This window comes from Miniopterus natalensis, chromosome 3 (assembly GCF_054644295.1).
Source record: "Miniopterus natalensis isolate mMinNat1 chromosome 3, mMinNat1.hap1, whole genome shotgun sequence".
In the NCBI taxonomy this organism is placed as follows: domain Eukaryota; kingdom Metazoa; phylum Chordata; class Mammalia; order Chiroptera; family Miniopteridae; genus Miniopterus; species Miniopterus natalensis.
This window is the reverse complement of record NC_142083.1, coordinates 73,687,222-73,710,290: the sequence shown is the minus strand read 5'-3', so window position 1 is coordinate 73,710,290 and position 23,069 is coordinate 73,687,222. Positions and strand designations below refer to the sequence as shown.

The 23,069-nt window shown below is 39.6% G+C and overlaps 1 protein-coding gene across 1 annotated transcript; it reads left to right on the top strand.

Moving 5' to 3' along the window:
• Nucleotides 1-1,835: 1,835 nt before the first annotated feature.
• ZCWPW1 (zinc finger CW-type and PWWP domain containing 1) lies at nucleotides 1,836-22,875 on the top strand. The gene is given in 17 exon segments (XM_087815561.1): nucleotides 1,836-2,077; nucleotides 4,123-4,181; nucleotides 4,953-5,206; nucleotides 5,634-5,712; nucleotides 6,526-6,640; nucleotides 6,920-7,068; nucleotides 7,284-7,406; nucleotides 14,194-14,310; nucleotides 15,026-15,146; nucleotides 15,983-16,058; nucleotides 16,328-16,432; nucleotides 17,609-17,692; nucleotides 18,577-18,643; nucleotides 19,033-19,121; nucleotides 21,117-21,177; nucleotides 21,646-21,780; nucleotides 22,537-22,875. Coding segments are annotated over 16 exon segments (1,908 nt in total). The 5' UTR covers nucleotides 1,836-2,077; nucleotides 4,123-4,153; the 3' UTR covers nucleotides 22,842-22,875.
• Nucleotides 22,876-23,069: the final 194 nt, after the last annotated feature.

Sequence of the window (23,069 nt, the reverse complement as noted above, 5' to 3'; positions counted from 1 at the left end):
TCTGGGGCCTAGCGGGAGGGGCAGCCGAGGGGAAATTATCTCCTGATAGGATTCTTGATTGGGGAAGAGAAGCTAGAAAGACACAGTTTTACCCTTGGAGGGGCGTCAAGGACTTTTGACTCTGTGATACTCCAGTCTTAATTGCTGTCCTTAAGAGAGATTTGGTGAGGGAAGAGCGAGGAAAAATTGGGATTACAAAAAAATTCTTCCTTGCAGTTTTAAAGGTGGAATTAAGGCCTTTTACTGTTCCAAACCTTGGCATCCTTAGAGGAAAAATGGTGTGGGGATCTGGAAGTTGATGGAAATGTGCTCCTTTAAGTGAAAACAACACAAAAAGGCTAGTTGGAGGTGGGTAACAAGGGCACATGTGGAAACATCTTTGGCGGTAGGGCACATGTGGAAATATCTTTGGCGGTAGATAGCAGGAATAAGATCAGAGTCCTGAAAGAGTCTGTACTTTTGTGATAAGTGGCCATACCTCTGTGCTTCCTTGCGCTGTCTGAACCAAGAAGTTTTAGTTCACCATTTATTTATACGATTTTGTAAAAGGTTTAGGTTAACTACAGTAGTTATGACAGTAATGTCAGGTACTCTAGTATAGGCAGTAGGGTGGTTGGAATCTTTTTCCTTCTGTCTTGTTAAATGTTTTAAATCATGCTCGCTGAGCACAGAAGAAAAAACTGTTACTAATCGAGGCATGAAAATAAGCAGAGGTCTACATGGCATTAGATATTAAAGCCAAAGGGAAATCCAACTCCAGCTTAAAGGAGCTTTTAAATATAGCCTTTAAATACAGGTTTTTGAGACTTACGGAGTCTATGTTAGAGGACAATTCTAAAGGGTTTATTTTTATTCTCTTAGACCAAGGATTCCAGGAACAATATAAAGAGGGAATAATTGGATAGTCAGGAGGGGGAACTTTGTGAACACATTCTAATGGGGGGAGGAGGGAGGAGAATTAATGCTTTCTGAAAAATATTGACAAGGCTGAATTAGGTTATTTAGCTAGACCAGTTCTCAAACATGTTATACTCTTTCGTACTCTTAAAAACTGTGAAGGACTCCAAAGATTGGTTTATGTTTATGGCAGAAATTAAACAAACATTTAAACAATTTATTAATGTTAAAATAACGATAAACCCATTACATGTTAAAAATTTAATAAATAATGTATTTTCCTAAACAAAAGGAAAGTTAGCATGAACATGGTGGTGTTTTACATTTTTGCAGTATCTTTCATGTCTGGCTTAATAGAAGACAGCTGAATTTTCATCTGTTTCTGAATTCAGTCTGTTATGATACAGGCATACCTTGCTTTATTGCACTTCCCTTTATTGTGCTTCACAGGTGTTTTTGTTTTTTTTTTTTTTACAAATTAAAGGGAAGACCCTCCACCAGCAAAAAGATTACCACTTGCTTTACTGTGGTACTCACTTTATTATGGTGGTTTGGAACCAAATCTGCCAATATCTCCAAGGTATGCTTGTATCTTGTTTTGGTTGAAGTATATGAGAAAATCCAGTCTAACACAGATAAGTAGTTGGAAAAGGGAGAGGACCCCCAGGAGTCTTTGGATGGCACTTTGAGAACTGCCTAGCTAGGTGATTTTATCTTAAAACCAATGTGATAATTTTTTAGTGTTTAAGTGAAAGAAAACTATTTCTTGGAACACCTCAGTCACTTTCCCTTGGTTGTTTATTTGTTGTTTCTAAGTTCTTTTTCCCTTCTTATTCACACTTCTTTTTTATGTTGATGAACAGCATCTGGTTTATGGATCTTTCCTTTACTTTTATACTTGAAGTGTTACTGCCCCCCCCTCCCCCCTTTCATCTAAGGTAAGAAAAGAGAAATTAAAACCTCAGTTGTTATTCCTGGGTATGGAGTCCCCAGTCTTTTAGTAGCTGGTCAGATGAAAGTTGGTGGTATTTCATACATTAATTAACTGTTTTAAAAATACTTCTCTCTCTGAACTAGATTTCAATATTTGTTATTGTGGAAGAAAATAATTAGTCTGGAACAGAGGAGCAGAAACTTGAGTTGTCAGTGACTTCCTGGCTTTCCTTTCTCTATTGATCAGGTTAGAGATTTTCTTTAAAAGTAATGTTCTTCATCACACCCCCACTCTAGATTAAGGGGAACTGTTACACGTTGTTGCTTATAGATTTACTACAGTTTATTAACTTAATAATTATCCACAATTTTGTCCAGTTGGTTGGGGCTCCAGTAACACACTTTTGCCTAGAGAGGTCAGTATAGGCTTAGATAATGATTCAAACCTAACTATTGGAAATATTTGCATTTTTAGGTTGATCAAAATACCCTTTATTTTATTTAAAGAATTTAGAATTTTAAAAAATCGCTTTTGAAGTGATAATATGTGTATGCAATAAAATGCTAGAGATGTGTAAGGGGGTACAGTAAAAAGCTCCCTTCTACACAGTTCCACTCTCCAGAGGCATCTTATAAAGATAAGTATTATAAAAAAGGAAATATCACCTCAAATCTACTAATTTTCATTTCTCATTTAGTATAGCTCTTCTTGAAATTTATATTCATAGGGATTTCTCATGATTATTTTTGGGATTCTGGAGTCTGAGAGAAGATGTTTGTCATTTGTGGTCAAGTTAATATGTGTATATGTGTGTGTATATATATATATATATATATATATATATTTAAAAATATATCTTTATTGATTTCAGAGAGAGGAAGAGAGAGAGATAGAAACATCAATGATGAGAGAGTCATCGATAGGCTGCAGCCTGCAACCCGGGCATGTGCCCTGACGGGGAATCGAACCCCTATCTCCTGAATCCTAGGTCGACGCTCAACCACTGAGCCACACCCTGCTGGGCTAAATTGATATTCTTTTTGCAGCCAATTTTATTCAGTTTCTAGCTTCTATTTAGGATTATCATAAAGAAGGAGACCAATTTGCTGTGGTGGTTCTCTCCCAATTTCCCATTTGCCTTTTTTCTTAGAGCAAATAAATTTGGGGGTTGGCGGTGGTGAGTTATGATGGAAAAAGTGAGAAAATGTGCTCCTTAATATAAAGAAAAAGTAGTTATTGCAGAACAGCACATTGGAATTATCAACATTTATAGAATGAAGAAAAGGAACAGAAAAATACCAAAAGATAATTTAAAAATACTTTGCACTCAGCTATGCTGTAGCCACACTAAGTCAAGCCCCAACACCTTTGGAATTCATCTTAGAGATCAGGGAGAGGAACTTTACACCCCAAACAACTAGCTTGGCCATTTGAAGGTCTTAAAATTTTCAGGTCCTGTAAAGGGAACTGTATATAAACTAAAAGATCCATTTTATACTGCTTTTGGGTTTCTTTATAAGTGGGAGATAGCAGAGTTGGAAGATTGAGTTTCAAGTCCAGGGCCTTCAAAGTACTCAAAAACCAACAGTCAGAAATAAGATCCTTGAGAAGAATAGATGTGGTATTAGTAGAATTTAAAAGCCAAAGGCCTGGATTCAACTTAGCTCTACCATGTATTAACACTGAAGCTTTGGATAAACCACTTAACCTCTCTTTGCATATTTTTCATCTGTAAAAAGGGGAGATGGTATTTTATGGCCTCTAAAGACCCTACAAGAGTTACACTATAGTACAGTACAGTGTTTATTATAACTGATACAGAAATAAGAGTGAATTAATTATATGCTTTAACTCTAAAGAAAACTGGGTAGAGGGTTATAAATTTAGGCTGATGAAACAAAAAGGGATTCTAACCAGTGGATAGAAATAATATCAATAGTGTAAAGTGTAAATTGGAAAAATGTACAGATTATTGGAACATCACCCACAAGTTGAATCTCAGCACTCTGCCGGGCCACAGATGGCTTATAATTGTGTTGTGTGGGTATACTAATCTCTTCAGCACTTAAAACACTAAGGATTATTTCTAATCTTTAAAACAGTAACTAATTATCCCCTGGCATGTTAGTGGCATTGCTGAGAAGACAGAAGTGTAGTCAAGAAGGCAGAAAATGTAGTTCAGGAGTTCCAGGAAAAGAAATCCTGAGCCCAATACAGGAGGACAGGAAGAGAAGAAAGTTTAAACTCATGTTCAATCAGAGTCATAGCAGTTCATTTCTTTTTTCTAACAGAGGAACAAAAAAAGTGTAGCTTCTGAGCTGAATGATGACAACATTGCATAGTAAAGAAGGTGAGTCAAGAGTGAGGGAGGTTCATTTTATGCATTTCTTTCATTTTTCCTTTCTGTCTCAGTTCTTGGTCATCTGGACCAAGGGGTTTAGATTCCCACCAAAGGGAAGCTCGGTTCACATACATTTTGTGTCCACTTTGTTAAAGTTACTACGTTTCTAGACACTGAGTGAAACATATATCTTAGAAACAGTCCTGCTCAAGGAATGTATGAAATCATAGGGAGAGAAAATACATTTAAATATCTATAACATAAATTTGAATGGGGTGAATGCTACCAGGCAGGTACAAAGTGTTATGGGAGCTCAGAAGAAAGAGATATTATACCTGGGAGGATCACTACACTTTTCATTGTATCATCTGTAGATTTTGACTAGTTTTTTCATTTTTCTCTTAATTTCCCATAAAATTTTGTCCAAAGTTAAAATAAATTAAAAAATTTTTACATTTGAAGAATTCTTTTTCCCACATGCTTATATTTATCATATTTATTACCTTTGAATTACTCAGTGATTCCTAAGCCTCAAAGTACATTAGAATAATCTAGATAATCTTGTAAAATTACAGATTCTTGGGCCTCGCTTCAAAATATTTCATTAGAATCTCAGGACGGGGGAGGTGAGGGTGGGTGAGGAAAGACCTAGAAATCTGAATTTATTAAAATAATTCTCCAGATAATTCTGATAAGGTTAATCAGTTGGCAGTGTTTGGCAGTCTCTGTGTTAGACTCTATTGTTTCATAAATTCCATTTGATAATCAAATTTCTTTCAGAATATGGGGAAGGATCAAAAAAAACCTTCACCCCACCTGCTCAAAAATTGCATAGCCTGATGCCCTATAACCCTAACTTACCCAAAGAGAAGACCTTGGGGATCAGTTCTCTGGAGGCAGAGTCCAGAGCAAACCTGCTAAAGGCCAGGTTAGAGAAGAAGGAGGAGGAAGAAACCACAGAAAATGGTCCAAGCAGTTGCCAGGAGAAAAAAGTAAAGGCTCAAGACAATAAGCAAGCAGAGAAGAAAGAAAAGGTATCAATCATACTGATGGGCTCTAGTGGGACAATTTCTTCTAGTCACCCATCCTGGACATGTTGGGGAAATTCATCTTGTAGTTTCAGTTTTTAATTCCTTTTTTGGGACTTCCATTTTTTTCTGAAAGCGGTAAAAAATGTTTTGATGAAATCATTTACCAGGAAATAATGGGTAGGTAGGTAGGGACTGAGTTGGGATGGAGATGAGAGTAGAGGTGTACAGAAATTTAATCAACTTTTTCCTTTTTTTTGACTCCTTTATTCCCAGATCTGGGATAGAGTTTATGGAGTCCTTATGTACGATTGACTTCATGCTCTCAGCCTTGTGAATTTACTGCCTCATCTAAAGGAGGCTTTTCTGACTGGCCAGAGAGGAGAACTGGGAAAAGATGAGCGGTTTTCCTTCCCTACCCTTGTCTCTACAGGAAAAATCAAGCCTTACCAATGAAGAGTTTGAGGAGATTGTCCAGATTGTGCTACAGAAGTCACTTCAACAGTGCTTAGGTATGGCTTATGGTGAGAGAAAAAAAGTTTCAGTTAGGCAGAGAAACTGTTACCTGAGAAGTAGAGTAAGTTGACAGCTTCCCCCCTTCCCTCCATCTTCCTAAGTAAGAAAATGTTAGATGGGACTCTGAAGTATTTTAAAATACTTCATCTTCTATCAACAGGACTATAACTAAACCACCTTAGATAGGGGGTACAGACTTTAGAAAAGGTAGATTACACTGACTTCAGAATGTAAATAGAGTCTCATCTAGATTTTTAAATGTAACTTAAATTCATTTCTATATGTTCAGATTCTACTTAGAAAAGATAAATTATTTTTCCCAGGTTTGAAGAACTTATTTTCCATCTACCCTTGTTTATTTTCTGTTTCCCATAGTGTTTTAACACATGCTCAAGGATTTGATTTTTAGAACAAAGTACATTATAGCATAGACCCTGAGACCCTAGCAATAAGGTCATGAGACTAAGAGGAATGGTTTGACATTTTCAATTTTTCTTAGGTGTACTTCTATTCCTAGAGGAAAGTTTGAGGAACAAATGATATAAAACACAGTATATAAAGTAAAATTAACATCACCTGGTTATTCTGGAATAAGGCAGATCAATCTTGAAAGGCTTTTATAAGGACATAGATTTGTAGTTTTTCCTGAAAATTTAAAGACTTAAAATTTTATGATATGACAAAAATCCAAAAGTAGACTCTTCCAGGCAACAGGTGGAAGACATTTTAATGAAAGGTTACAGTTTGGAAATAATGGAGTGGTTATTTTTTAAAATTGCTTCTCTGCTTATAGCATTTTGTTTTGGAAGGGATAGAATCTAGCCTTGATTTTGCAGAGACTTCCTGTGTCCAGCCCACAAGATGTACCCAGTTAGATAAGGAACCAGCAATTGCTTCTTCTACTGATAATGATAATGCTGATAGGTAAGTTTATCCCTGTAAAGTGAGTTGATCACAGGGTGGACTTAATATTTATAAATGGTTATCTACTTACCTACCTACTTACCTATCTATCTATTTGGTCATTTTTTATGTCTGTAAATTTCAGCTCAGGAAAACTACTTGTTTGAATTGGGGAAAATAGGCAGATAGATAAAATGACCTCAGGAGGCCTTAGAGAGCCTAGGATTCTTCTATCCTCTTAACATTTATCCTTGGATTCTTTTACCTTTTCATTTAAAACTATCTTATTTTCAGAGAGAGGGTAATGGTACCTCATATTCTAGCAATTTTAGCCTCTCAGGAAGATGGAATAATCTCTGAGATAAACACATCTAAGCCAGGCCAACCAGATCCTGCACTCTCTGAGAAGAAATTCGGTAAACTCTCCTTAAGGAAAAGAAAGAAAGCTCGTAAGTATAGTCAGATATACTTTATACTTTGACATCTGGCTCAAGTACTTAATCCATGAAATTAGAGAATGGGACAGTGGGCAGGCTGAGAATTTCCGACCTAATGCTTGAAATTATCATGCTATGATTCTTATTCCTTCATCTTTCTTTCTGCTTTACTATCTACAAAGAATCTCTCCCACATCTCCCTACCCTACAGTGTTTTATCTTCCTAGAAGATGAGAAAATGAAGAAAGCCCAACATGGACATGAGCATAGACAGAAAGACCAACCAAAGAAAATTGCTCAGGATCATTCTCAGATGAGGGACCAACGAAAAGGAGAGGAAAGTGGTTTTGGTGAGTTTAGCCATGGTTTGGAAAAGCTACTTGGACTTGAAAACTGGAGATGAAGGAGAGAGGCAAGGGTTAGAATGTTAGAGGGAATTCTGCAAAGATTAGATTAATTTCTCACAGCTACCTCTTAGAGGATATGCTACTGAGGAAGAGAGAGAAATATTTAATTCATTCAGTTATTCATATAATCTGTAGTTTTTGGGTGCCACTATATACTAGGCATTTTAGGAGGTGCTGGATAAGTGCAGAGGAAATGAAGATAAGCCTACCATAAGGGAGATAGGCTTCTAGGGAAGGCAGACAAGAAAGCTACAAGTTGGGAGTATACCTGGAAAAGTTTCTAAAAAAAGATACTGCCTGAGCCAGAACTTGAGGTATAATTTAGTCAGATGAACCAAGGTGGAAATGGGGGTAGATCAGAGTGATCATTATTTTCAGAGTTATGGAGGAGGGCTAATGTCGGTAGCTTTTGATTGTGCTGTGGGGTAGGAGGTTGCAGGGGTGAGGGAGATAAGGCTAGAGACATGCAAGAGCCAGATCATAAAGAGCCTTACATGTGAAGCTAAGGGATTTGGATTTTATTTTACAGATAAAGAGGAACCATTTTAAGTAGGGAAAATTTGATAAGATTTACATTTTATTTTTTTTTAAACATATCTTTATTGATTTCAGAGAGAGGAAAGGAGAGGGAGAGAGGGAGATAGAAACATCAGTGATGAGAGAGTCATTGATTAGCTGACTCCTGCACGCCAACTGGGGATGGAGCCCACAACCCGGGCATGTGCCCTGACTGGGAATCGAACCCCGATCTCCTGGATCCTAGGTCGATGCTCAACTGCTGAGCCACGCCCAGCTGGGCGATAAGATTTACATTTTAGAAAGCTCACTTTGGCACCAGCATGAAAGATGGGTTACTGGGAACAAGACTAGACTCAGAAATAGTAATCCCAGCAAGGAAGATAGAGAATAGCAATGATGAGGAAGAGACAAATATGAGATCTTTAGGAAGCAGGATCAATATAATATGGTTGCCAGCTGGATATGAGAGCTGAGGAAGAATGAGGCTTCAGCCTCTAGGATGATCCTGTTTTCTGGCATGAGTGACTGAATAGCTAAAAGAGCTATGATCTAAAATGGAGAATATAGCCCGGGTGGGTGTGGCTCAGTGGTTGAGCATCGACCTAGGATCCAGGCGATCGGGGTTCGATTACCGGTCAGGGCACATGCCTGGGTTGCGGGCTCCATCCCCAGTCGGGGGCATGCAGGAGGCAGCTGATCAATGACTCATCATTGATGTTTCTCTCCGTCTCCTTTCGTCTCTGAAATCAATAAAGATATATTTAAAAAATAAAATAAAATGGAGAATTTAGGAGAGAGAGAAAGTTTAAGATGATGAATTCAGCTGTGGACAAGTTAGGGGGTCTTTGATGAGATTTAGAGTTCAAGAAAGAAGTCTGGGTTGGAGATAGAAATTTGGAGTCATCTGCATCGGTAGGAGTGGATGAAATTTTTCCATGAAGAAGGTAGGGAGTGAAAAGAGAACACTGAATAAAAAACCCTGGGTGGTGGAGGGGACATAATGTTTAGGAGTGAGCAGAGGAAGAGCTGCTCAGGGAAAAAACAAAGAACTAAGATAAAATTAGAAAGGTAGAAGGAAAATTAGGAGAGTGTGGTATCACAGATGCCAGGGGAGGAGAGAATTTCAAGAAAGGGAGTATTTAGCCTTGTCAAATGCTACTACAGAGACATCCAAGAGGATAAAGATTCGAAAATGCTTAACCGATATTACAGGAAGTCATTAGGGTCTTGATTAGAGCCATCATATGGATTGGTAAGGGTAAATGGCAGGTTATAGTTGGTTGAAGAATAAATACTTTTCAATTAGTTTAGATATGAAAACTAGGTGGGAGAAAATGGTAAGTTACGGGAGGAGGGGGGAGTGGGTGTAGAATTGAGGGAAAGTTTTTTTTACTTTCTTTTAAAACAAATAGACTTGACCTGTGTGTTGTCAGCATTTTTATGTGCTCAGGGAAAATTGTTTATAGAGAGGGAGAGATTGAAGGGAATGAGAAGAAAACCAGAGGATTTATTTTTAGTCAGAAAGGACAGCTTAGCCTTTGAAATTGGATGGAGGGAAGATAAGGATGGGTATAGATTTATTTATTCTTCTAACAGTAGTTATTAATGCCTTACATGCCAGGCATTGTGCTAGGTGCTGGAAATATGGTGGTGAACAAGATAGATAATCCCTGGCTTTTCAGAATTTGCAGTCTTAGTGTGTTGGACAGATAATAAACAAATATTTTGTATGAAATAACCTTGGTAATATTGAGAAATTTTAGGATAAGAACTAAAATAGATCATACAACATATTAGTATGTTTAAAACTTTGAAAATAAGTAGAATTAACAGTCTAGGGGGAAACAGGCTTGTGCCCAAAAAAACAGAACCCAAAGTGTAATGAACAAAGGAATAAATAATCAACTAGTGCCTAACGTGTGTGTGTATAAATTTAATTATAGAAGCATAATATGGTTCATACATACTTAAAAGAAGACTCTAGCAAGACTATGCGGACATCAGACAAGGTAGTTCAGGGCAATAAACCACTCCTCAAGTTATTATGACATGATAATATAATGAACTGGAGGAATTAGTCCAATTTGGGCAGTTGGGGTGGGGAGGATCCATCTCCTGAACCTCTCAGTATTAGGGCAAGGATTGGACTTTAGACTGGAAGACCTTAGGCAGTGGTTATGAGTCAGATTGTGATTGTAGTGAATGTGTAAGTCTCTTGCTATAAAAGAACTATTCTTCCTGTTTCTTACAGTTGCCAAGGAGAGGTGAGTCCTCCTACAATAGGAAGTTGAAAGGGAAGTATCTGATAAATACAATCAATTTTTGTTAAGTACTATGAAAGAAAGAAATGGAGTGTCATGAAAGGAAATAATGGAGACCTATTTAAAATTGGGTCAGCCAGGGAATTCATTTGTAAGGAAATGACATTTAAGCTGAAACCTGAAGGAAGAGTAAGAGTAGGAGAAAGAATTTTAAGTAGGGTGAAGTTTGGCATATTCCAGGTACTAAAAGAAAGCTGGTGTGATTGGAGTTCAGAGAACAAGGGGAAGCAAGGCAAGAAAGTGACTCTGGATAAATGTAAAGAGGTAGATAGTAACTAGATCAATGACCATGTTAGAAAGTGAGAATTTTTTCCTAAGTGCAGTGGGAAGCCACTGGTGGATTTTAATCAGGGGAGCGACATCATCGAGTTAATGTTTTAAAAGGATGCAATTGGATAATAGAGTATGGGGGGACAGGAGTAGACAAGTTAAGAAGTTAGTGCTAGGATTAGATATTTTGGTAGCTTGGATTAGGATGATGAAAGTGGAGACAGAGAAGTGGATGGTTTCAAGATTTGTGTTTGAGGTAACACTGTCAGAACTTGGTAATGAATAGGATATGGAGGAGGTGTGAGAGAGGGGAGAGTATGTCAAAGATAATTGGTTTCTGGCTTGAGCATTTACATGAAAGGAGGTGGGGAAAGGTGGAGGAAGAACAAACTTGTGGGATAAGTTAAGCGTTTGGATTTAGGCCCATTAGGTTTGAGATCATTGTGAGACATCCAAATAGAGTTGTCAGTGAGCAAGATGGCTAAAGGTGTCTGGAGCTCAGAACAGAGGCTGTTAGTGTATATATCTGTGTGTTGTTGGGTATGAAAATGTATTTCAAAGCTATGGGAATGGGAGAGCTTGCCTCAGGAGAAAGTGTAACACAGGGAGCAAACACCCATGATTGGGCTTTGGAACCCCAACATTTAGAGATTAAATGGAGAGCAACGAGAACCCAGTAAAGAAGACTGAGGAGGGAGTAGCCAGAAAGATGGGGAGGGGAAACAGGAGAATGAGTGATCACAAAATCCAAGGAAACTAGTATTTCAAGAATGAGAGGTCAACTGAAATGCTCTTACGTATGTATAACATCAGTCTTTTGTTTGTTTGTTTAAAATATTATAGATGTCCCTTTTTCTCCCCAGTGACCCATTCCACTCCCTCCCCTCCCCCTCCCTAGTGCCTCTCCTCACCATTGTCCGTGGGCTGTGCATATATGCATATAAATTCTTTGGTTATTCTCTCCCCCTCTATCCCTCTGACATTCGTCAGTCTGATCTATGCTTCCATGTCATTGAATTTCTTCTGTTTATCAGTTTATTAAGTTCTTTAGATTCCACATATAAGCGAGATCATGTGATATTTGTCTTTCTCTGCCTGGCTTATTTCACTTAGCATAATTTTCTCCAGGTCCATCCATACTGTTCCAAAGGGTACGAGATCCTTCTTCTTTACAGCTGCATAGTGTTCCATGGTGTATATGTCTCAAAGCTTTTTTAACCAATCATCTACTGATGGGCACTTGGGCTGTTTCCAGATCTTAGCTATTGTAAACTGAGCTGCTGTGAATATAGGGGTACATATATTCTTTCTGATTCTTAGGATATATTCCTAGAAGTGGGATCACTGGGTCAAAAGGCAGCTCCATTTTTAATTTTTTGAGGAACCTCCATACTGTTTTCCATAGTGGTTGCACTGGTCTGCATTCCCACCAGCAGTACACTAGGGTTCCTCTTTCTCCACATCCTCTCCAACAGGAGTCATTTGTTGATTTATTGATGGTAGCCATTCTGACAGGTGTGAAGTGATACCTCATTGTGGTTTTAATTTGCATTTCTCTGATGAGCATTTTCTCATATGTCTATGACATCAGTCTTTATTATCGTAGAGTCATGTCATGAGCCTCAAACACAGTTTTCAAGCATGTCATCTTCTCTTTCTACATTGTTTGAAAGGGAACTTTAGAGAACTGTTTATTGTTGTCATTGGAGATTTCATCCCAAGCCAAAAGTATCTAGTTCTTTGTCATTTGGATGACTTTTTACCTTCACTCATTTCCTTATGAATATTCATTATTTTCACAACCAACCATTTATTTTATTGACCTGTTTTTACTTTTATAGTCTCCAGCCCCTTCTCCCATTATTTTTTTCTAGTCTTGCTAGGTCATCTCTGTAAACATCCAAAAATATCACTGGCAACTGTCTTTTCAGACTAATACATTGTTTCCAACCAGTACTTTGTTCTTCAAAATTAAGTTATTAAGAAAGTGACCCATGATATGCTTTTCTGAAGGATGATTTAGATGGAATGGAGGGCGTTCTTTATGCTCGGGCATTTAAGGTAAAATTTGACAGTGGGAGAGTGAACTTACTAGGGAAGCGTATTGTGAATATATAGTGTACCTATGTGCTTGGTTATGTGATACTTCTCTGGTAACACTAAATTTAATGAATATAGGCACAGAAAAGGTAAAATGGGCTCATTCAGGGTTGCGTTTTACCAGCTGGGTAGGAGGAAGGACAGAGAGAAAGGGAGTTGAAGATGTCTGCAAGGGAATCTAAGAAATCAAACCTGAGTAAGTACAGAGTAAAGAAAAGAGGTTGCTACTGGATTGAGGGGAAGGTAGGAGCCAGTGGATCAGGGATCTAGATAAAGTGAAAGTTGCTATAGGGGTCTTTGAACAAGTGAAGTAGAAGGACGGAATTTTTATTAGAGAAGGGTATTTGGATAAGTGGTTCAAGGGAGTGTGTGGTCCCTACAGATGCCTGGGTGGGGCATGCAAGGGTAGGAGTGGGTTACTAAGGTGGCATGGAGGAAAAGGTCGAGGAACTCAGAGAATGGGATGCTTTTTGAGTTACCCCTGTGGAAATAGTCGCCATTTGGAATGAGGACAGGAGGTAGAGAGGAGAAGACTGAAGAAGATATCAGTATCTTTTCAAGGGAGATGAGAGGATGGTGTAGTTCCATGGCATGGACCTCAAGGGAGGAGGGTTTTTATAGGAAGGAGGATGGTAATGGTCTGGAAGTGGCAATGGGGAATAAGGATGATGCTGAACCCATTTATCGGCCTGAGAGACATGAGATGTATGAGAAGGAACTAACTCTATTTAGAGGGCTGTAGGTGGGGTGGGGGTAGATGCAATGTCAGTGCCTCACCAGGTTTCAAAAAGGGGATAGAGGTTCAGAGAAGAGGTTGAAGATATATGGACTTTTGTTGCTTTTGTCTGGAATTCCAAAAACAGTGGAAGGGTTTAGGAGGGAAAGAGGAGAGGCTGTGTGGGGTACTGGATCAATTTAGAAAATGAAGGAATAGAGAAAGGTGAGAATGAGCGTTTGGAAGGTAAGTGATAAAAGGAATGCTTTGCCTTTCAACAGAGCCTGAAGTAAATAGTTGATTGAGAAATGATGGACTTAGACCTGTATCTTTTGGAGGGGGGTGAACTTGGGGCTGTTGGTCCCCAAGAGTGCAACTTGGTGACAGGTAATCTGCAGAGATTCAGATAGGAATTCTGGATGTTGTGCACAAAAATGCTGGCAGCCTTTCAAAAGAACTTTTTTCGGTATTGACATCCTAGCAGAGAGTAAGGCACTAGCCAGAAGGATGGAAGCCAACCTTTTTAAGAATTGTCAGTACAGGAAACACTCCTTTCTGCCCTGGGTGGAGGAGAGATGATAGCATGGTCTGGTAAAATACTGAAATGTGAGACCTGGGTTGTAAGTTCAGCTTTGCCACAGATTTAATCTTCAGCAAGTCAGTTATCTTCTCTGAGCCTTACTTTTCCCATTTATAAGTCAAGGATTAGACTAGGTGATCTCTAAGACTATGGGGAGTATATTGATTTTAATTGGATTGAAGAAGGAAGAACATATTTTTGAGTCTCTTTTTTTTTCTGTCACAGGTCAATGTCTAGTCTGGGTCCAATGTTCTTCCCCAAACTGTGAGAAATGGAGGAGGCTTCATGGGAACATTGACCCCTCAGTGCTTCCAGATAATTGGTCCTGTGACCAGAATACAGGTAGAATGGAGTGGAAATTTCTTTTTTGGTTCCACCCTTTCTTTCCCTGCACATGTCCTTTAATTATGTTGTAGGTGTAGTTTCAACTCCAGGGTTGCTTGTAGTATTTGGGGGAAAGAAAATGATCTTCCTGTCATCAAGATGAATCTGGCATATGGGCTAGAAGAAGACAACCTGAAGAGTTATGTTGTGGGAAGGGGCATGGAATCTAAATGTATATTCTGAGAGAATTCCATCTTTTTCAGCATTGGTCTGACCCTGTCAGTCCTGATTAGATTATTGGTGTTGGGTTGGTGGATAGGAAGGGTTATGGAATACATAAGGAAAAACAGGTGAGAGAGATCCAGTGGCATAGAATTCTAGAATGTTTGAAACTACTTGAAAGAGATTATGATGCTCTAATTCAGCCCAATTACTTTACAAATGAGAAGACAACATCTCAGAGAAATTACAGTCATAGTGTTACATAGATGGAAGCAGGATCAGAAAATGTGGGCTATAGGAGAAGTCTGGAATCTTTTTCTCTAGACTATAAGGAGGCAGCACCCTATTTCTCCTGGCTCTAGGCTGCATTTCCTCCATGACCCTTTGTTATTCTTCCTCCATGTCCAGGTGCCAGTTTTGGTCCCACCTGCTGCCTATACCAGTTTCTTGTTCTACCTTCTGCCCTCATCCAGGCTCTTCCCTCCCCTTCATTCCTTCTCTTTTTTGACAGACTTGGAGTACAATCGCTGTGATATCCCTGAGGAGACCTGGATAGGGCGCGAAAGTGATGTGGCCTATGCCTCCTATATCCCAGGATCCATCATCTGGGCCAAACAATATGGTTACCCCTGGTAGGGCACAGTGGCATACTCGGAGCATCCTTCATGAACTTGGGAGTGGTAGATTCAAGTTGAGAGGGAAGTAAATGGAAAACATTTACAATGGAAATGGTACCTGCCTTAGCCCTGGCCAGGTGGCTCAGTTGGTTGGAGCATTGTCCTATACACCAGAAGGTTGTGGGTTTGATTTCTGGTCGGCACATACCTGGGTTGTGAGTTCGATCCCCCGTTGGGGTACATACAGGAGGCAACCAATCAGTGTTTCTCCCTCACATCAATATCTCCCCCCCCCCTCTAAAATTAACAAAAAAAATAAAACGTATCCTCAGGTAAGAATTAAAAAAAAGAAATAAATGGTACCTGCCTTAGAAAGAGCATGGGGTGGGGGAAAAGATAAAGTACTAAGCTTGGAGGCTTTGAAAGAGCATGTTTTCTAGAGTTTCACAGTGGAGGTGGTACCTCCCTGGAAAAAAAGGGTCTAACAATTCTACCTTGAGTGGGTAGAAAGAGGAGGGTGGATCTACAGCCTTTTTTAAACATTGAGATATTAGGAACAAAGTAAAGAGAACAAGGGAGGGTAGGATGGGTAATTTCTTCTTTGAAGATGTCCCTAGTCAGAAGACTTTGTTCTTAGAGTTGCTGGGAGGCCTAAGGATAAGATACTTTTACAAGAAAGTTCCTAAGCTTCTTTGTACATTGATGGAAGTCACTTCGGTCATTTGGTAGTGACCACTGGGAGGGATTGACGGGGTATTTATCTTTGGGATCCTTTGCTTACAAAACATATTGCCCCTTTCTGTACATGTATATTGATGAGTTTGTGTTTTCTGTTCATTTAACATCTTCAGGTGGCCAGGCATGATAGAATCTGATCCTGACCTGGGGGAATATTTTCTTTTTGCTTCTCATCTTGATTCCCTGCCGGTGAGTCTTTCTGATTCCGGTAGGTGATCAGGCCACAGTAAACCAAATTCATCCTAACAGATGTACAGAGTTAGAAACATAGGCATAGCCAGCAGACATGAGCAGAAACAGACATTTAGCTAGAGTTAAGTGGGTCAGGTATAAGGGAGCAGAAGAGGCCCAGCACATCCTTCTTTGTGATTTCTCAGTTCTTCCCCTGCCTTTTCTGACTAGAGGGCCAAAGCAAGGAGAAAGACAAGAGGTCATAACATAACCATCTTTTATTTCAGTCTAAGTACCATGTGACATTTTTTGGAGAAACAGTCTCTCGTGCTTGGATCCCAGTCAATATGCTAAAGAACTTCCAGGAGCTGTCTCTGGAGCTAGCTGGAGTGGTGAGTAACCTTGGGGGTCAGCTGAAAACTAAACAGGGAACTTGAAAACTAAATCTTCCCTTATTAAACCTTATTTTCTCCCAGGGGAATCTGTATGGGGAGAAAGTCCCATGTCTGACCAAGTGTGCAAGGATGAGGTTGTTCATGAGGAACACTTCTATTTACCAGAATTGTAACATGATAGTGATTTTTCTTAGTCTCTTTCCCTGCCTTTAGATGGAAGGCCTTCCTGAAGACTCTGGCTTTCTACAGTTTAACCAAAGCAGGTCTGGCAGAAATGAGGGCACATATTAACAGGGTTTCTCAGTCTGGACACTATTGACATTTTGAGCCAAATAATTATTTGTTGTGAAGGGCTGTCCTGTGCATTGTAGGATGTTTAGCAGCATCCCTGGACTCTACTAGCAGCTAGCCAGTAGCAAGCCCCCACCCCTGGTTGTGACAACAAAAAAGTTGTCTCTAAATGTTGCCAAACATCTTCTGTGGGGCAAAATCTCTTCTGGTTGAGAATCACTGATTAGATAAATAATACTTCCTCCTTATAATTGCTTTGGCTTTGACCAGCCTTACAGATGAGTAGAGGTCCAGCAGCTTAGGTGCCTTAGAAAACCAGGCAGTGAGTATAAAACAGCTGGATCTAAAGAAACTTGTGAGAAGCTTAAAAGTGTAATCATCTGAAGTTCTTTAATCTTTTTTTTTTTTTTTTTTTTTTAATATATCTTTATTGATTTCAGAGAGAGGAAAGGAGAGAGAGAGAGAAACATCAATGATGAGAGTCATTGATCATCCGCTCCCCGCCTGGGGATCGAGCCCGCTACCTGGGCACGTGCTCTGACCAGGAATCGAACCCCGATCACCTGGGTCCTAGGTCGACACTCAACTGCTGAGCCACGCCCGGCCGGGCTAAAGTTTTTTAATCTTGCCTTTTCAAATTTCCATGGGATTTATTTTGGAGAGGACACCAAAATATTGGTTGAAAATATTGCTAGAAATTGGTGAGGGGTGTTTTTGGGGGCTAAGAGAGAATTGTGTCTCTGAGCTCAAAAGATTAGTTAGAGTATCATATCAATACCAGGAACTGGAAATAAATGTAGTTAAAGATAATGTCTGGTGAGTAGCAGTATTTGTGGTCACTTCTCTAATATTTATCATGACTCTAACCTTCTTCTATTTCAGAAAAAGTTCAAGAACAAGGACTGCAGTCAGAAACTGGGGGCAGCCATGATAATGGCTCAGGAGGCAGAGCAGATCAGTATTCAGGTGAGAGTGTTTCGACCACATACCAGCTCCTCTTTGGGACTTGCAACCCAAAGCAAACCAAGTGTTCTCTACTGCAGAAAACTGGTTTGTCCTTCCCCATTACACAGTCTTAGTCTTAGAACTAGGTAGTCTTTTCTTCCCAGGCCAAATTCCCTTGATTTCTTTTTTTTTCTTCTTTAATCCTCATCCGAGGATATTTTTTCCATTGCTTTTCAGAGAGAGAAGAAGGGAGAGAGAGAGAGTGATAGAAACATCGATGTGAAAGAGACACATTGATTGGTTGCCTCCCATATGTGCCCTGACCAGGGCAGGGGATCCAGCCTGCAACTGAGGTACATGCCCTTGGCAGGAATCGAACTGGGACCCTTCAGTCCATAGGCCGATGCTCTAACCACTGAGCAAGACCAGCTAGGGCTCCCTTGATTTTTTAACTCATCCATTCTTTTCACTACCCTTGGACAAATGAGGTCTCTCAGCCTAGACAGAGACAGTTTGTGGTAGGGGGCATCCTCCCTCCCTATTTTAACATCAAGTCTCAGATGTATGTACCCTAACTTCTCTTTTATGCGGAGTCAGTTTTTACCCTCAAATTCTGCCTTTTGGGATGGGATGGAAAATGACAAACAGTGAATTTACCCTTCTTAGTTATTTATTGAATTATAAACTGGAAAAGAGATGATAATATTATATAATTATGTATTATTTTACTATAATATTATATTATAATAATTTCCACAAAAATCTAGATAAATCTGATGTGAAATTTCAAGTGAAAATGGTATGGAATATAAATACAAATCCCATAACCAAAATCTTGAAGACAGAGGGCAACAATAGTCCCTGGGAGAGTAGTAGATGATGCTTTTGTTTCTTGGTTCCCTCAGGAGCGGGTTAAATTGTTTGGTTTCTGGAGCAGATACAATGGATCTGACAATAATGGGGAAGGAAAAGGTAGGATATGTAGGAGGATGAGGAGGGATTCCTTCATGAAGGCAGCAACTAAAGCTTTTCTTTGTTTTATATCTGGTGTCATCAGCCTAGTTCTAGGTTATATAATAGGAGGCTTCCCATGAATACAATTGGTCCAGTGTTGGAGACAGATGCATGGATGAGTGGAGAGAGGAATGGAGGAAAAAGGGGGCAGGGAGAGAGGGTGCATGTTAGTGACAGGACTTTGAAAAGGGTTGAGCCATGATAATCTAGGGTCATGTTTTATGGGGAAAATACTACTTGGATGTGAAGGGTAGAGTTAGAAGATTGATTCTCTGGGATCAGCTCCATTAACCCACTTATTTTATTAATAAATGATTTAGCTTTCCTTCGTATTCCTGAAGTTCTAGACTTAATGCTCTCTGGGGCTAAGAGCCCAGATTCCTCCGTGGAGAAAGAAGAAGCGTCATACTTGGAGGAGGAAGAGAAAGAGAAAAAAGTAAGATTGATCTTTGGGACTCCTTTTAGGAGATTCTTATAGGGCATCTGGTTGGCATGGGCTTATATTTACTAAGGAGCTGTCCTGTCTCTACCTCAGGGTAGCCCTGACTAGTCTTATCTCTTGGGGCCCTCCAGGGAAGGAGACTCTCCTCTTTCCTTGATTATTCTCTCTAATATATCACATCTCTAGGAACTTATTTCTTTTTTTAAATTTTATTGATTGATTGATTTTAGAGAGGAAGGAGGAGGGGGGAGAGAGAAAGAGAGAGAGAAATATCAACTTGTTCCACTTATTTATGCATTCAGTGGTTGATTCTTATATGTGCCCTTATTAGAGATTGAACCCACAACCTTGGCGTATAAGGAGGACGCTCTAACCAACTGAGCTTCCTAGCCAGGGCAACTTATTTCTTGATTATCATCTCAAGTCCTACTGTAGTCTTTTGGTTCTTACTGGAGCAATTTCAGAGAATACCAGGTTGCCTTTCTTTACTCTCCCTTCCCACTATGTGGACACTTAGGATATTCATTCACTTGTTTCCTTAGTCTCTTTTCAGGCACATGAAATATAGATTTGTTTTTCATATTTAAAGAGATTTTTAGAGTGGTGTTCGGTTCATAGCAAAATTGTGAGGGAGGTACAGAGTTCCCATATACCCCCTTCCCCAAACATACATAGCCTCTCCCATTATCATCATCCCCCACCAGAGTGGTGCATTTGTTATGATCACTGAACCTACATTGACAATCATCCAAAGTCCATAGCTTATATTACGGTTCACTGTTGGTGTTGCACATTCTGTTGGTTTGGGCAAATGTATAATGACATGAATCCATCATTATAGTATCATACAGAGTACTTTCACTCCCCTAAAAATCCTGTGTGCTTCACCTATTCATCTCCTTCCTTCCGGTAGCAATCGACCTCTGATAAACACTGATTTCTTTATTGTCTCCATAGTTTGCCTTCTCCAGAATGTCATATAGTTGGAATCATACAGACTGTTCAGACTGGCTTCTTTCACTTAGAATTATGCATTTAAGGTTCTTCCATGTCTTTTCATGTCTCAATAGCTCATTTTCCCCCCTGAATAATGTTCCATTTTCTGTATGTTCCACAGTTTATCCATTCACCCACTGAAGGATATCTTGCTTTCTTCCAAGTTTGGGCAATTATGAATAAAGTTGCTATAAACACCTGTGTACAGGTTTTTGTGGGAACTTAAGTTTTCAACTCCTTTGGATAAATACCAAGGAGCTTGATTGCTGGATCATATGGTAAGAGTATATTTAGTATTGTAAGAAACCACCAAACTGTCCTCCAAAGTGGCTATATCACTTTACATTCCCACCAGCAATGAATGAGAGTTCCTGTTGCCTCACATTCTTGCTGGCATTTGATGTTAGTGTTTTGGATTTTGGGCATTCTAATAGGTTTGCAGTACTATCTCATTTTAATTTGCATTTCCCTCATGACTTATGATGTTTAACATCTTTTCATGTGCTTATTTGCTATCTGTATATCTTCTTTGGTGAGGTTTCCATTAAGGTGTTTGGTCCATTTTTAATCGTGTTGTTTTCTTTAAGAAATTTTTTTTTAATTGATTTTTAGAGAGAGAGGAAGGAAGAGAGAGAAACATTGGTGTGGAAGTGAAACATCAATTGGCTGCTTCCTGCACGCCCCCTACTGGGAATTGAGTCCACAACCTGTGTATGTGCCCTGACCAGGAATCCAACTGACAACCTTTTGGTGCACAGGAGAACACCCAAACAACTGAGCCACACCAGCCAGGGCGGGTTATTTGTTTTCTTATTGTTGAGTTTTATGGGTTCTTTATATTTTACATGACAGTCATTTATCAGATGTGCCTTTTACAAATGTTTTTTCTTAGTCTGTGGCTTATCTTCTCTTTTTTTTGTAGCATCCTACTCTATTAAAAACACAATTATGTGACTTCATTTATTGTTTCTTATTTTTCTCTCCCATACTTAGGTCCCAACTTTGCCCAGTCCCAAGCCAGCCAAAATTCAGACAAAACCCCCCAATGCACGAGGTAAGCAAAGCAGCTGGAAATGATGGGACATGTGTTACAGTTAAGGCGGAGCGGAATCAGAGAGTGTAGGGGCCTGCAGGTAGCTGGAACTTACTGACTGTCTCAGATCTAGAACCTAAGAAAACAGGCAGGACTCGTGCTAGTGTCATTGGAGAAGCTGTAGCCTCCTCACTTCTGTGTGTTGAATTATAAAATCTTAGGAATGAATGTTTTAAACTCTTAGCCAAGACGGATGACTTCCTGGAGAAGGCAAGCTCTGAGGGGAACCATGAAGAGAAGATGATAGGGCTGGGGAGAGGGGAGAAATATTTGGGGGGAAAAAGGAACTGAAAGAATTTACCAGATTAAGATTAGCAGAAGATGTGGGGCAGAGACTTAAATGTGGGGAGTCCATGGACCCTTGACAAGCTGTTATTTAGAGAGAAATAAACAAATGTTCTTCATGGTTAGGGGGTTGGGATAGTGCAGGCATAGCAAATGGACGAGATGGGACTCAGCAAAGGAAGTCAGTGAAGAGATCTCTGGGAAATGAACCTGCAGCTGCTACTATACCCATAAATGGAAGGAAAGAAGTGCATGGGAATTCAGATCCTGACCAGTCAGGTAAGGCTCTGGACTTGGGAAAAAGTTTGGGGAAATAGAGTTCATGTCTGTATCTTCCCTCCCTGGATCATTTTAAAACAATTCTACAGCTTTTCATCACTTTAAAAAGAACAAAAATTAGACCAGAAGGGCATCTCTCAAATTGTAGAATGCAGTGCACACTATAGAAACATAGTGGTTGTTGATTTGATTTGGTCCAGAGACCAGAGATGGTAAGGAGACGTAAACTAACATTTATTGAGTATTGCCATGCACTGGCTAGATAGATATGTCCATACTTGTTCCCTTTCATTTTTCCAGTATCTCTATGGGTGGATATTTGCCATTTGTTTTTTGTGTGTTTTTTTAAAAATATATCTTTATTGATTTCAGAGAGAGGAAAGGAGAGGGAGAGAGAGAGAAACATCAATGATGAGAGAGTCACTGATCGAGCCCACAACCCGGGCATGTGCCCTGACCGGGAATTGAACCCTGATTGCCTCAACCACTGAGCCACGCCCAGCTGGGCTGCCATTTGAATTATAAGGAGACTGAGGCTCAAATTGTTTAAAATTTGCTCAAGTCTCATGTGACTATCATGTGGTTAAATCCATGACTTGAATCCAGGTCTTTTTGCCTCCAAAGCCCATGTCTTCTTATTGAGAAAGGTAATCTTTTCCAGAGGTTTTTTGGAAATAGAAATTTAGGAGTTTGATTTGTAAAAGTTAAGGACAGATGACTTAATAAGACTCTCAGTTTTGTTACTTTTTCATTTAGGCCCTGAGAAAAAATTTAAAGTTTCCCAAAGCAAGGTTTCAGTAACCAGCTTTTCTGAAGAAAAAGAGGTTAGAATGGTGCCAGAGGGCCTGACCCTACCAGCTCATCATGGGGCCTGTCCTATCATGGGGAAAGAAGAGCCTGGATCTCAGGAGCTATAGGAGGCTGGAAGGTTCCTCCCTGATAATGAAGCTTCCAGTGACCTGGATCTTGAGCAACTCACGGAAGATGGAGAAAAGCCAGAGCAGAGGGTGGAGCTGCAGCATAGAGACGACACTGAGGAGTTAATCTTCTTTGAGGAGTAGTTCTGTGCTCTTGTGTTTTTCCCTCTTACATAGGAGTAGGAGAGAGAGCTTCTCAGAGGGTCCCAGAGAATTGCTGGGATTGGCCATTGTCTACAAGATTAACTGGCTAAAGTCAGAGTTGTATGGTTTATGTGTTAATAAAAATAAGTTACTGGCTTAATTGGTTTGGTTTGTCTCTAACCACATGTCTCCTTTTGGCTTCTCTCCCTTGTCCTCCATGTCATTAAC